A 14,307-nucleotide genomic window follows, 5' to 3' on the forward strand; every position below is an offset into this window, starting at 1 on the left:
TGACACCATGTTGTATTGTATTGGTTGTAGATCCATAGACACCATGTTGTATTGTAATGGTTGTAGATCCATTGACACCATGTTGTATTGTATTGGTTGTAGATCCATTGACACCATGTTGTATTGTATTGGTGGAGGTCCATTGACATCATGTTGTATTGCAGCATTCCTCCTCCTCCAAACACAGCGAGTTGAGTTGATGCCAAAGAGCTAGCCAGTCTCCAGACCTTAATCCCATAGAAAATATGTGGAGGGAGCTGAAGGTTCGAGTTGCCAAACGTCAGCCTCGAAACCTTAATGACTTGGAGAAGATATGCAAAGAGGAGTGGGACAAAATCCCTCCTGAGATGTGTGCAAACCTGGTGGCCAACTACAAGAAATGTCTGACCTCTGTGATTGCCAACAAGGGTTTTGCCACCAAGGACTTAGTCATGTTTTGCAGAGGGGTCAAATACTTATTTCCCTCATTAAAATGCAAATCAATTTATAAAATTTTGGACATGCGTTTTTCTGGATTTTTTTGTTGTTATTCTTTCTCTCACTGTTCAAATAAACCTACCATTAAAATTATAGACTGATCATTTCTTTGTCAGTGGGCAAACGTACCAAATCAGCAGGGGATTAAATACTTTTTTCCCTCACTGTAGGTCCATTGACACCATGTTATGTTTGGTCTCTAGGTCCCGACCGGTAATCACTGTGGACGTGTCCATCTACCTGCCTGTCTCCATTAACATCTCTGTGCCTCAGTGTCATGAGGGACCACAGCACCTCAACTGTTTCAACGCTACAGTCTGCCTGCTCTTCAGAGGAAAACACCTGCCTGGACAGATAGGTGAGCACAACTGTCTCACATCTAATCAAATGGCTACCCAGACTATTTGCATTGCCTCCCCCCACCCCTCTTTTACGCTGCTGCTACTCTCTGTTTATTATCTATGGATAGTCACTTTAATAACTCTACCTACATGTACATAATACCCCAACTACCTCGACTAACCGGTGCCCCCGCACATTGACTAGGTACCGGTACCCCCTGTATATAGCCTCACTATTGTAATTTTTACTGCTGCTCTTTAATTATTTGTTACTTTTATTTCGTATTATTTTATATTGTATTTTTTTGTGATGTTTTTATTTTTGATATATTTATTTGGGTATTCTTTCTTAAAACTGCATTGTTGGTTAAGGGCTTGTAAGTAAGCATTTCACTGTAAGGTCTACACCTGTTGTATATGGCGCATGTGACAAATAAAATTGGATTTGATTTGAGCTACAGCATAACTACAGCCGACACACTAAAAAAGTTACAACTCACTTTACTTTATAGAGTGATACGTTTGAACTGGGACCCCTCATATGCCTTGTTTTAGTAGTTAGAACTAGTAGGCTATATTGTAGTGGATTATTCAGGGGGATTTGTAAATATGCCACTGAATTGTGTCATTCCATGATGTAGCCTTTGGCCAATGGATGCTGCCTATGGTTGTGGTTCTCCTTCAGTCTATTGGTCTATTCTGGTTATAATCCAGCCAATAGGTGTTGACTCTTTAGGTGTGGTCCTGGTTAGCTGTTTAGGTGTGGTCCTGGTTGGCTGTTTAGGTGTGGTCATGGTTTAGTGTTTGGGTCTGGTCATGGTGTTCTGAGTGTTCAGTGTTTAAATGTTTTGTCATGGTTATTGTTCGACTGTTTAGGTGTGTTCATGGTTGACTGTTGTTTGGGTGTGGCCACAGTTGGGTGTGGTCGTGTTGAACACCCCCCAGCCCCCCAGGACAGGGAAATAGCCTGCTGTTTCATTACATAATGAGGAGCAGGTCCAGGGCCAGGCGTAACAGGAGGAATAATGCTTCTCTGTTCTCTTCTGTTTGACTGTTTGGCACAGCCAGTGGAAAGTAGTTCTGCACTGCCTGACTGGCTGCACTGCAGTATCTCGTGTCTTTCTGTTTGGTGATGACGCCCGGTAGTTTGTGTGTGTGTGCACGCGTATGTGTGTGTGTGTGTCTGTCCTGTTTGGTGAAAACGCCTGGACCGGTAATGAACACAACGCCCCTTTCCGCCTGACAGGGTGAGGTCATGGAAGGCACCCCCTAACACACATACATGGATGCACGCGCGTACACACACAACATGGCGCACGCACCACACACACACGCACCACACCGAGATACACACAGTACATAAAGTATAACTCCCGAGTGGCGCAGTGGTCTAAGGCCAATTGTGCGCCGCCCCATGGGTCTCCCGGTCGCGGCCGGCTATGACAGAGCCTGGATTCGAATCAGGATCTCTAGTGGCACTAGAGATCCTGCTAGCTGTGCCACTAGAAATCCTGGTTCGAATCCAGGCTCTGTCGTAGCCGGCCGCGACCGGGAGACCCATGGGGCGGCGCACAATTGCCCCAGCGTCGTCCAGGGTAGGGGAGGGAATGGCCGGCAGGGATGTAGCTCAGTTGGTAGAGCATGGCGTTTGCAACGCCAGGGTTGTGGGTTTGATTCCCACGGGGGTCCAGTATGAAAAAATAAAAATAATCTATGCACTCACTAACTGTAAGTCACTCTGGATAAGAGCGTCTGCTAAATGACTAAAATGTAAATGTTATAAAGTGACAGATTGTAAACAGTAGCAGCAGCGTATGTGATGAGTCAAAAAAGTTTGTGCAAAAGGTGTCAATGCAGATAGTCCGGGTAACTATTTAACAAACTATTTAACAGTCTTATGGCTGTTGGGGGTTGAAGCTGTTCAGGGTCCTGTTGGTTCCAGACTTGGTGCATCGGTGCCGCTTGCCGTGCGGTAGCAGAGAGAAATGGGTGTTTCTCAAAATGCATACTACTGTACTCCACACTCTCATGCTTCAAGTGCATTTTCCGAGGACGTTCTCTTGAGTACGTTCTTGTGGGGACGAGAGTGTGGAAAACATTTCATTTGAGAAGCACTCTCACTCCCCCTACTGTATTACCTCACGCCATTCACTGAACCTTATTCCATCCAGGACAATGGCAACAGTATAGATGAAACAAGATATACGCAAAGCAAACGTTTTACTTCATAATTATTAATCTAGATATATGTGCATCGTAATCTAGCTACCCAGCTAGCTAGTTAAACAGGCAAAAATGACCTAAAACTAATGTTATGCAAGGTAGATGTCAATTCTTTGTGGCTAGCTAGCTAGCCATTTAGCCCTATTGACTTACTATGGACTTACCCATTCACTGAACCTTCCTTCTTCTAGCCAGGACAATGGCAATAGAGACGATAGTATAACAGGCAAAAATTACCTAAAACCAATGTTATCCAAGGTAGATGTAAATTCTTCGTGGTTAGCTAGCTAACAATCCTTTATGGCTATCCTTTGTGGCTATCTCGGAGCACGGTAGTATGCATTTTGAGAAACACTGTATGACTTGGGTGGCTGGACTCTATTACAATTTTTAGGGCCTTCTTCTGAGACCGCCTGGTATAGAGATTGCCTCATCTGTGGATCTGTTGGGGTGGTATGCAAATCGGAGTAGGTCCAGGGTGTCTGGGATGATGGTGTTGATGTGAGCCATGACCAGCCTTTCAAAGCATTTCATGGCTACAGATGTCAGAGCTACCTAGACAGGTTACCTTAGCATTCTTGGGCACAGGAACTATGGTGGTCTGCCTGAAACATGTAGGTATTATAGACTGGGTCAGGGAGAGGTTGAAAATGTCAGTAAAGACACTTACCAGCTGGTCAACGCATGCTCTGAGTACGCGTCCTGGTAATCCGTCTGGCCCCACTGCCTTGTGAATGTTAACCTGTTTAAAGGTCTTACTCACATCGGCAATGGAGTGCATGATCACACAGTCGTCCGGAACAGCTGGTGCTCTCACGCATGGTTCAGTGTTGATTGCCACGAAGCTAACATAGAAGGCATTTAGCTCATCTGGTAGGCTCGCATCACTGGACAGCTCTAGGCTGGGTTTCCCTTTGTAATCTGTGATAGTTTGCAAGTCCTGCCAAATTCGACGAGCGTCAGAGCTGGTGTAGTAGGATTTGATCTTAGTCCTGTATTCACCCTTTGCCTGTTTGATGGTTTGTCGGAGGGCGTAGCGGTATTTCTTATAAGCGTCCAGGTTACTGTCCCGGTCCTTGAAAGCGGCAGCTCTAGCCTTAAACTCAGTGCGGATGTTGCCTGTAATCCATGGCTTTTGGTTGGGATATGTACGTATGGTCACTGTGGGGACAATGTTGTCGATGCACTTATTAATGCTATCAGATGAGTCCCGGAACATATTCCAATCTTTGCTAGCGAAACAGTCCTGTGGCTTAGCATCCACTTCAGTATTGAGCGCGTCACTGGTTCTTCCTGTTTGAGATTTTGCTTCTAAGCAGGAATCAGGAGGATAGAGTTATGGTCAGATTTGTCAAATGGAGGGTGAGGGAGAGCTTTGTATGCATCTCTGTTTATGGAGTAAAGGTTATCTTGCCTTGTTTTGCCTGTAGTTGCACAGGTGACATACTGGTAGAAATTTGATAAAACGGATTTAAGTTTTCCTGCATGAAATCACCGGCCACTAGGAGCACCGCCTTTGGATGAGCATTTTCTTGTTTGGTTATGGCCCTATACAGCTCTTTGAGTGTGTTCTTAGTGCCAGCATCGGTTTGTGGTGGTAAATAGACAGATACGAAAAATATAGATGAAAACTCTCTTGGTAAATAGGATGGTTTACAGTTTATCATGAGGATTGAGACTTCCTTAATATTAGAGATCGCGCACCAGCTGTTGTTAACAAAGATACACACACCACCCCCCTTGAGCTTACCTGACGCTGCCGTTCTGTCCTGCCGATTCATAGAAAAACCAGCTAGAATATTATCCATCTCCTTGTTCAGCCAAGTTTCCGAGAAACATAGGATATTACAGTTCTTCAGGTTCCGTTGATAGGATAGTCTCGAATGGAGTTCATCCGGTTTGTTCTCCAGTGATTGTACATTCACCAATAGAACAGAGAGTAGAAGCGGATTATTTACTCTCTGCCGTAGTTTCATCAGGTTACCCGCACGTCAGCCTCTATATCGCCGTCTCTTTCTCTTCCGAGTGTCAGGGATTAGGGCCTGGTACGGGGTGAGCAGTATGTCCTTTGCCGCAGACGCATTGAAGTAGAAATCTTCATCCAAATCAAGGCTAGTGATCACTGTTCTGATGTCCAAACGCTATTTTCGGTCATAGGAAACGATGGTGGAAACATTATGTACGAAAAAAAGTTAAGATCAGCTCAAAATAGTAGAATTGGTCAGGAGCCCGTAAAACAGCCGCTATACATTCCAGCGTCATTTTGTGTGTGTGTGCATGTCTGGTAGTGAGACATGATGACATCTCCAACTAAGGCTTGACCTGACTAAGATCCACCTTGGATCGAAACATTGTCACTATTAAAAGGTGCTATTAGGAGCCTTACATTGCCCTGTAATTTTCCTCTCTAACTAACAAATGTGGACCTCTCTCTCCCCTATGTTTGACTGTATGAATGTCTTATTCAGACTGTGTGAAGTGAAACATGACTTAGCTTTAACTAACCCATGATTCCCCCTCTCTCTCCTCTCCCCAGAGTTGCTGTATAACCTGACAGCTGATGTGGATAAGAGACAGAGGAGCCAGCCTTCCAGAGTGTACTTCGTTCAGAACGGAGCCCAGATGAGCTCTGTGAGCAACGAGCTCAGTCTGGACATCAACAGAGTGGAGTGCCAACAGTACACCGCATACGTTAAGGTGAGTTCCTAGACCTCAGTCATATGAGGGATCATAGCTTTCACCTTGATTCACCTGATCAGTCTATGTCATGGAAAGAGCAGGTGTTCCTAATGTTTTGTACACTCAGTATGTGTGTGCGTGCATGTGTGTGACAGTTCAACAGTTTAATAGTTGTCTGGTTGAGTGGTATTTGACTACAGCCTGCTGGGTCAGGTCAAAGGTGACAGGCAGGCGGTCATAATGGTTCATAAAACCACTGTTTACTTTCAGACTGTGCTGTCATCTCCAAATGGGTAGAAACCATAGACATTGAAACCAGTAGATTGTAATAGCGCTGACGTCATCCACGTATTCCTATGGAAAACTCCCGATGGCGCATGAAGCCGGAAGTATATGAATTTGAAGCGCGCAAAGGATAATGGTCGATGTAGTCGTTTTCATCCTGCCTGAGAGAGTAAACCCAATGCTGCAAGATGACGTCGCCATCAATAACGGAAGCCTTGGACATAAACAGTCGAGAACCAACCGATCACAACTCGGTTAGGCTAGATTGGATTTATATATAAATTGTACAATTATTTTATCTCGATTCTGTATTTTTATATAATTGTAGACTTTATCTTTATCATTTGTGCAACTGCATCATTTTGTCATAATAAAAATAACCTCAGACATTCATAATGTATTCAATAATAGTTGCATACTAAATTGATATTTCAAACATAGTGAGTGCAATCCTCCATCTCCATGGCCATCCTCTGTTCTCCACTCTGTCATCCTCTGTTCTCCGCTCTGTCATCCTCTGTTCTCCGCTCTGTCGTCCTCTGTTCTCCACTCTGTCATCCTCTGTTCTCCACTCTGTCATCCTCTGTTCTCCGCTCTGTCGTCCTCTGTTCTCCACTCTGTCATCCTCTGTTCTCCGCTCTGTCGTCCTCTGTTCTCCGCTCTGTCGTCCTCTGTCAGCCCCATAGACATTGGTCAGCCCCTCCATCTCCACTTGACAGGCTCGTTGACACTGCACTCTCATCTGGATAGCACACCACACCCCATTAGGTGCACGTGCAAAGAGCGTGCATGAGGGCGTGAGCCTCCTCGTAGCCTGCCGGCCCGTGATTGGTCTGTGTCAGCATGTGGTCCTGTGTGACGACAAATGTAGTAGTCAGAATGGATTGCTATTTCATTAAATATCTCGAACTTTAAAATAATTCACTGTGGGGATCGAACTTGATCATAATTGTAAAAAACATAGAGCCCAAAACTGCCGTCCCCCCAATCACTGTGGTGATCGTAATTGACATAGGCATTCTAGGGCTTTTGGCACTGCTAGGTTGCTATGCAGTAGCCGACCAGCAGAGCTTGTGACTTCACGCTCCAGACGGACAGAGGGGGCCTTGTAGAAACAGGAGACAGTAAAGTAATCTATTACACAGACAACATAGCTAAGTAGCTAAGGTGCAGGGAAATATGTGACTTAAACTGGAGAAAGAACCCTCCACACACTCACTGTTAAGCCATGCAAATTTCAGTCATTTAATTTCCAAGCTTTCTGTTACAGCAGTAGACCTTTGTCACTATTCTCAGATAGCATAGCCTAGAAATCTAACAAAGCCTGTTCTTAAACTAAGTTTTAATGACTGCAATTTGCATGGATCTTAATGTGCAGACGAAAGCTTCTTGTCCTCAGTAAGAACAGTAGACAGATGCTCCATTGTCACTTCATAAGTAGTTAATTACTTTATGACAGCCAGCTGATTCAGAAGCAGCATTTGAGCGGACCTATGTCCTGAGGCCTGAGGGCGTCCATTTATGTCTCACCTCCTGCTAATGGGGACCAGAGGTCCCACCCCACACGGAGCCTGTACATTTTACTGGCATTCTTTACAGTGGACCCCAGGCTAATTTCTCCCCGGGAGGCTGAGCCCGACTGAACTACGTAGTGAAAGGAGCTGTCATTACAATGCTAGCCTCCCCCCCCCCTCAAACAGCCCAGTGTTCAAACACTATTCAAAACTCTTATACTTTATCTGTGCTTGCCTGGCTTAATGGACCAATAGAATAGTACGAAAAACTGCAAACCCAGCCCATCTGGCACTCCAGGCAGGCTGAATCAAACACTCAAAGTATTTAAAAGATTTTGAATAATGTTTGAACCCAGGTCTGCTTTGAGTACATTATCACTTATATACAACAGGTTACCAACATACAGTGAGGGAAAAAAGTATTTGATCCCCTGCTGATTTTGGACGTTTGCCCACTGACAAAGACATGATCAGTCTATAATTTTAATGGTAGGTTTATTTGAACAGTGAGAGAAAGAATAACAACAAAAAAATCCAGAAAAACGCATGTCAAAAATGTTATCAATTGATTTGCATTTTAATGAGGGAAATAAGTATTTGACCCCTCTGCAAAACATGACTTAGTACTTGGTGGCAAAACCCTTGTTGGCAATCACAGAGGTCAGACGTTTCTTGTAGTTGGCCACCAGGTTTGCACACATCTCAGGAGAGATTTTGTTCCACTCCTCTTTGCAGATCTTCTCCAAGTCATTAAGGTTTCGAGGCTGACGTTTGGCAACTCGAACCTTCAGCTCCCTCCACAGATTTCCTATGGGATTAAGGTCTGGAGACTGGCTAGGCCACTCCAGGACCTTAATGTGCTTCTTCTTGAGCCACTCCTTTGTTGCCTTGGCCGTGTGTTTTGGGTCATTGTCATGCTGGAATTTCCATCCACGACCCATTTTCAATGCCCTGGCTGAGGGAAGGAGGTTCTCACCCAAGATTTGACGGTACATGGCCCCGTCCATCGTCCCTTTGATGTGGTGAAGTTGTCCTGTCCCCTTAGCAGAAAAACACCCCCAAAGCATAATGTTTCCACCTCCATGTTTGACGGTGGGGATGGTGTTCTTGGGGTCATAGGCAGCATTCCTCCTCCTCCAAACACGGCGAGTTGAGTTGATGCCAAAGATTTTGGTCTCATCTGACCACAACACTTTCACCCAGTTCTCCTCTGAATCATTCAGATGTTCATTGGCAAACTTCAGACGGCCCTGTATATGTGCTTTCTTGAGCAGGGGGACCTTGCGGGCGCTGCAGGATTTCAGTCCTTCACGGCGTAGTGTGTTACCAATTGTTTTCTTGGTGACTATGGTCCCAGCTGCCTTGAGATCATTGACAAGATCCTCCCGTGTAGTTCTGGGCTGATTCCTCACCGTTCTCATGATCATTGCAACTCCACGAGGTGAGATCTTGCATGGAGCCCCAGGCCGAGGGAGATTGACAGTTCTTTTGTGTTTCTTCCATTTGCGAATAATCGCACCAACTGTTGTCACCTTCTCACCAAGCTGCTTGGCGATGGTCTTTGTAGCCCATTCCAGTCTTGTGTAGGTCCACAATCTTGTCCCTGACATCCTTGGAGAGCTCTTTGGTCTTGGCCATGGTGGAGAGTTTGGAATCTGATTGATTGATTGCTTCTGTGGACAGGTGTCTTTTATACAGGTAACAAGCTGAGATTAGGAGCACTCCCTTTAAGAGTGTGCTCCTAATCTCAGCTCGTTACCTGTATAAAAGACACCTGGGAGCCAGAAATCTTTCTGATTGAGAGGGGGTCAAATACTTATTTCCCTCATTAAAATGCTAATCAATTTATAACATTTTTGACATGCGTTTTTCTGTATTTTTTTGTTGTTATTCTTTGTTATTGTTGTTCAAATAAACCTACCATTAAAATGATAGACTAATCATTTCTTTGTCAGTGGGCAAACGTACAAAATCAGCAGGGGATCAAATACATTTTTCCCTCACTGTACATTATTGCTTTTATAAACCGGTTACCAACGCAATTAGAGCAGTTAAAATAAATGTTTTGTCATACCCGGGGTGTACGGTCTGATATACCACGGCTGTCAATCAATCAGCATTCAGGGCCACCCAGTTTATAATGATACTTAGACACTTAGGGTTGCCTCTTCTTTAACACTGTAATCAGACAGAGCATAAACTGTTAGCTTCAACTGTGTAAATTGTAAGTATGCACACAATAGATCAGCAATAAGAAAATGTATGTTAATTCCCAAAGTAAACATGTTCAACATTTTCTGTACAGCAATATCGCTATTTTTTTTGCGTCCCAAAAGGCACCAGATTCCCTTTCTAGTACACTACTTTAGACCAGAGCCCTATGTGGGGCCCTAAGTGCACTATAAAGGGAATAGGGTGCCATTTGGGATGCAGATTCTGTGTTTCTGGGTGGGCAGTAGTGTACAGTAGATTAGCTTTGACATCTGGTGTGTGCTACGTACGTAACTAACTGGCATCTCTCTGTCTCTGTGTGCTTTAATGTACTAGCAGGGATAAACACTCTTCCAGTAAAGCTGAAAGTGGGATTCATCAGGCCAGTTCCACAAGAGTGTGCAAAGGGTGGCTATTTGAAGAATCTCAAATATAAAATGTATTTTGATTTGTTTAACACTTTTTTGTGTTATTTCATAGTTTTGATGTCTTCACTATTATTGTACAAAGTAGAAAATAGTAAAAATAAAGAAAAACCCTTGAATGAGTAGGTGTTCTAAAACTTTTGACCGGTAGTGTACACACACACAGACACACACTCACACTTACATATTTTGTGTGAAGAAATGTTGAGTTTGAATTAGCTTATTGTAGGTTTGAAGAAGAGTGTGTAGGCCCAGCCCATGTAACCATGAGGTGTCTGGTAGTGTAGCTGATTAGTCTAGTAATGGTTAGTGTTGGATTGAAGGGGTATATTTTCCTGGCTTTGTTGTGTGGGGTGAGGAACACAGATGTGTGAACAAGGAATAGGTTTTTATACAGTTCTATAGATTAGTATACAGTTACAATCTGAATCAGAAATGACCACCACAAGCCAACCAAAGAACCAGTACACTCACTCATCTTCGCTAGCTTAGAATCCCACACAAGTAGAATTCCAACCTAACCACACCAGACTGCTTAGACTAGAGTGATCATGGTTTTCAGTCTAACCTTTGATACTGTACAGATGATTGAGGAAAATAAAGGGGAGGAAAGATTCTAGTATAGGGATTACACACTTTAATCTTATCCTCTAAGTGTTTGTTTGTGACTCTGAGCAGAGACTGGAGAGAGAGAGAGACTGGAGAGAGAGAGACTGGAGAGAGAGAGAGACTGGAGAGAGAGAGAGACTGAGAGACTGGAGACGGACGAGAGGAGAGAGAGAGAGAGAGAGAGAGAGAGAGAGGAGAGAGAGGAGAGGAGAGAGAGAGAGAGAGAGAGAGAGAGAGAGAGAGAGAGAGAGAGAGAGAAGAGAGAGAGAGAGAGAGAGAGAGAGAGAGAAGAGAGAGAGAGAGAGAGAGAAGAGAGAGAGAGAGAGAGAGAGAGAGAGAGAGAGAGAGAGAGAGAGAGAGAGAGAGAGAGAGAGAGAGAGAGAGAGAAGAGAGAGAGAGAGAGAGAGAGAGAGAGAGAGAGAGAGAGAGAGAGAGAGAGAGAGAGAGAGGAGAGAGAGAGAGAGACTGGAGAGAGAGAGAGAGAGAGAGAGAGAGAGAGAGAGAGAGAGAGAGAGAGAGAGAGAGAGAGAGAGAGAGAGAGAGAGACTGGAGAGAGAGAGAGATGCCCATCCTATCATTTATTTTGCTAAAGTGACTGCCCACATGCCTTCTATTTGCTGGCTGAGGTATGTTAATGTAAACAGCTGGTGCCCATCGACATCCTCCGGGAGACCCTGCCTCATACACATATGGCTAAAACACAAGATCCCACTATTAGAGGTTAACGTCACAGCAGAGCAGGGTGGTGTTATGTCAACTGGGAGTGGTGGGTGTGTGGACTCCACCACGCTGTCGTCGCTGGGCTCCAGTGGGTGATGGAATGGAAAGCGTAGATGTGTTTGGGGTTGGGGTTGACTCTGTCTCTGACCATGCCTGGTGTATGACTGGTAGGGGTAGCAGTCCATGTCATGAGCTATTTTAAGATATTTAAGTTGCTTGTACAGTACTACATCTCTGAATGACCGTCCATGGATAGACTGCTTAGTGATCGTAACATCACATTTTTCAGTTGTTAGCCTAACCATTACTGTAATGGCTGTTCATTCACTGCTATAAATAGATTCTGGTGAATGTTGGCACAAGACAAAGGAAAAAGTAAAAACTGCTTATTAGAGAGAGAACAGATTATTTTACACAGATGGACCTGATTTGGATTAATCAGTTGATCAATTCATCTTCAGGCTAATTTTTTGATCTAACTTGTAATGGAAAGTGGACTAAGATTAGAAACCACAGGGTCAATTCGTCACAACCCTACATCTGAGGCAGATATCAGGAATGACCACTCACTCAGTAAATCACATGATATTATGGAATGCAAGTTAAATAATAGTGAAATCATAACAGCTTTTTCTAAAGCAATTCCTGAAATTATGTAAATCTTTCATGTTGATAATTTAAACATGTTTTGGTTGGCGGGGGAACGGCTGTGGAAAGGCATACCAGACCTCCAGATGGACTTTGTTTGGTTATTTTTAGCTAAATAAACTACACACTGTATTTACCTCAGTCATACCACATTCTAGAGAGGGAAAACAGGGTTGTTATAATGATGAATGCTGAATGATTTGGGTGGTTGAAATGACCAGGAGGTGTGTGTGTGTGTGTGCGCGCTGAATGATGTGGGTGTTTGAAATAAGCAGGTGGGTCCAGGAGGGCTGTGTGTACTTGAGTGAGTGATTACAAGAGCTGAGAGCTAGAAAAACACCCACATGATTCTCCACCCTTCATTTTCAAGTCTCACATTCAGGCATTTTCATGCAATTGGCACATTATCTCTTTGTTTATTGTATCTCAGCTGACTGTACTCCACCAGACACCCTTGAAAATGAATCATGAAATAGCTTGCAGGTTTGGCTCAGTATTCATCTACTTTCTGCTTCTGGATATTATACTAAATCTTAAGCACTCGCTGTCTTCAATGACAGAGGTGGAAAATCATATACTGTACAGTTAGTCTAACTTTTTATGATATGCCCATCAACGACCAATCTAGCATAGACATAAAATGACTGGGCCTCCCGAGTGGCACAGCGGTCTAAGGCACTGCATCGCAGTGCTTGAGGCATCACTACAGTCCCAGGTTCGATCCCAGGCTTGTCACACTCCTTGTGGTGGGTCGGGCGCCTGTAAGCTGACTTCGGTCGCCAGCTGGACGGTGTGTCCTCCGACACATTGGTGCGGCTGGCTTCCAGGTTAAGCGAGCAGTATGTCAGGAAGCAGTGCGGCTTGGCAGGGTCGCGTTTCGGAGGACGCTCTCGACCTTCGCCTCTCCCGAGTCCATATGGGAGTTGCAGCGATGGGACAAGACTGTGACTACCAATTGGATGTCACGAAATTTGTGAGAAAAAGGGGTAAAAGGACAAAACAAAAAAATAATTACTGGAACGGACAAAATCCTTCATTCTATTTTCGATGTCCACTTCGTTGGTACACACGTGATGGGATGTTACGAAGAGTGAGCGTCTACCCCTATCTCCAGCAGTTGTCAAGCTGGAGGTCACTTTTCTGTGTGTCACTGATATCTTCACTTGTTTTCAGTTTTTTGGTCCTCTGTAGCTCAGTTGGTTGAGCGTGGTGCTTGCAACGCCAGGAAACTGGGTTCGATTCCCAGGACTACCCGTACATAAAATGTATGACTGTAAGTCGCTTTGGATAAAAGTTTCTGCCAAATGGCATATGTATTAACAGACAGATGCCCAGTGCTCATACCCAACTCTTCACCCAGAAGAAGCTCCAAGATCCAGACATCAGAATAGGTTGATGGGCCTCTAAATACCCAGTGGTGCCAGGACACTGTTAGAGGATATTCAATAGTGCCAGCCAAATAGGGTTGTCCCCAACAAACAAAAAATCTTGGTCGAACGGGTCGAAATGTTTTAACTTGTATTTTTCATATATAGACACACCCTACAGTAAGGAAAAAAAGTATTTGATCCCCTGCTGATTTTGTACGTTTGCCCACTGACAAAGAAATGATTAGTCTATAATTTTAATGGTAGGTTTATTTGACCAGTGAGAGACAGAATAACAACAAAAAATCCAGAAAAACGCATGTCAAAATTTTTATAAATTCATGAGACGGTGAGGAATCAGCCCAGAACTACACGGGAGGATCTTGTCAATGATCTCAAGGCAGCTGGGACCATAGTCACCAAGAAAACAATTGGTAACACACTACGCCGTGAAGGACTGAAATCCTGCAGCACCCACAAGGTCCCCCTGCTCAAGAAAGCACATATACAGGGCCGTCTGAACATCTGAATGATTCAGAGGAGAACTGGGTGAAAGTGTTGTGGTCAGATGAGACCAAATCGAGCTCTTTGGCATCAACTCAACTCGCCGTGTTTGGAGGAGGAGGAATGCTGCCTATGACCCCAAGAACACCATCCCCACCGTCAAACATGGAGGTGGAAACATTATGCTTTGGGGGTGTTTTCTGCTAAGGGGACAGGACAACTTCACCACATCAAAGGGACGATGGACGGGGCCATGTACCGTCAAATCTTGGGTGAGAACCTCCTTCCCTCAGCCAGGGCATTG

At 44.3% G+C, this 14,307-nt stretch overlaps 1 protein-coding gene across 1 annotated transcript in view; it reads left to right on the top strand.

Annotated features, from left to right (window-relative positions):
• LOC311117233 (integrin alpha-9-like) overlaps positions 1-10,278 on the top strand; it is a 41,810-nt gene extending 31,532 nt beyond the window's left edge. The window contains exons 10-12 of the mRNA XM_084192208.1: positions 681-835; positions 5,578-5,738; positions 10,070-10,278. Coding sequence (XP_084048334.1) covers positions 681-835; positions 5,578-5,738; positions 10,070-10,075 — 322 coding nt within the window. The 3' untranslated portion in view covers positions 10,076-10,278. The remainder of the gene's footprint in view (positions 1-680; positions 836-5,577; positions 5,739-10,069) is intronic.
• Positions 10,279-14,307: the final 4,029 nt, after the last annotated feature.

This window comes from Coregonus lavaretus (assembly GCF_964263955.1).
Source record: "Coregonus lavaretus genome assembly, contig: HAP1_SCAFFOLD_4601, whole genome shotgun sequence".
Classification (NCBI taxonomy): Eukaryota; Metazoa; Chordata; class Actinopteri; order Salmoniformes; family Salmonidae; genus Coregonus; species Coregonus lavaretus.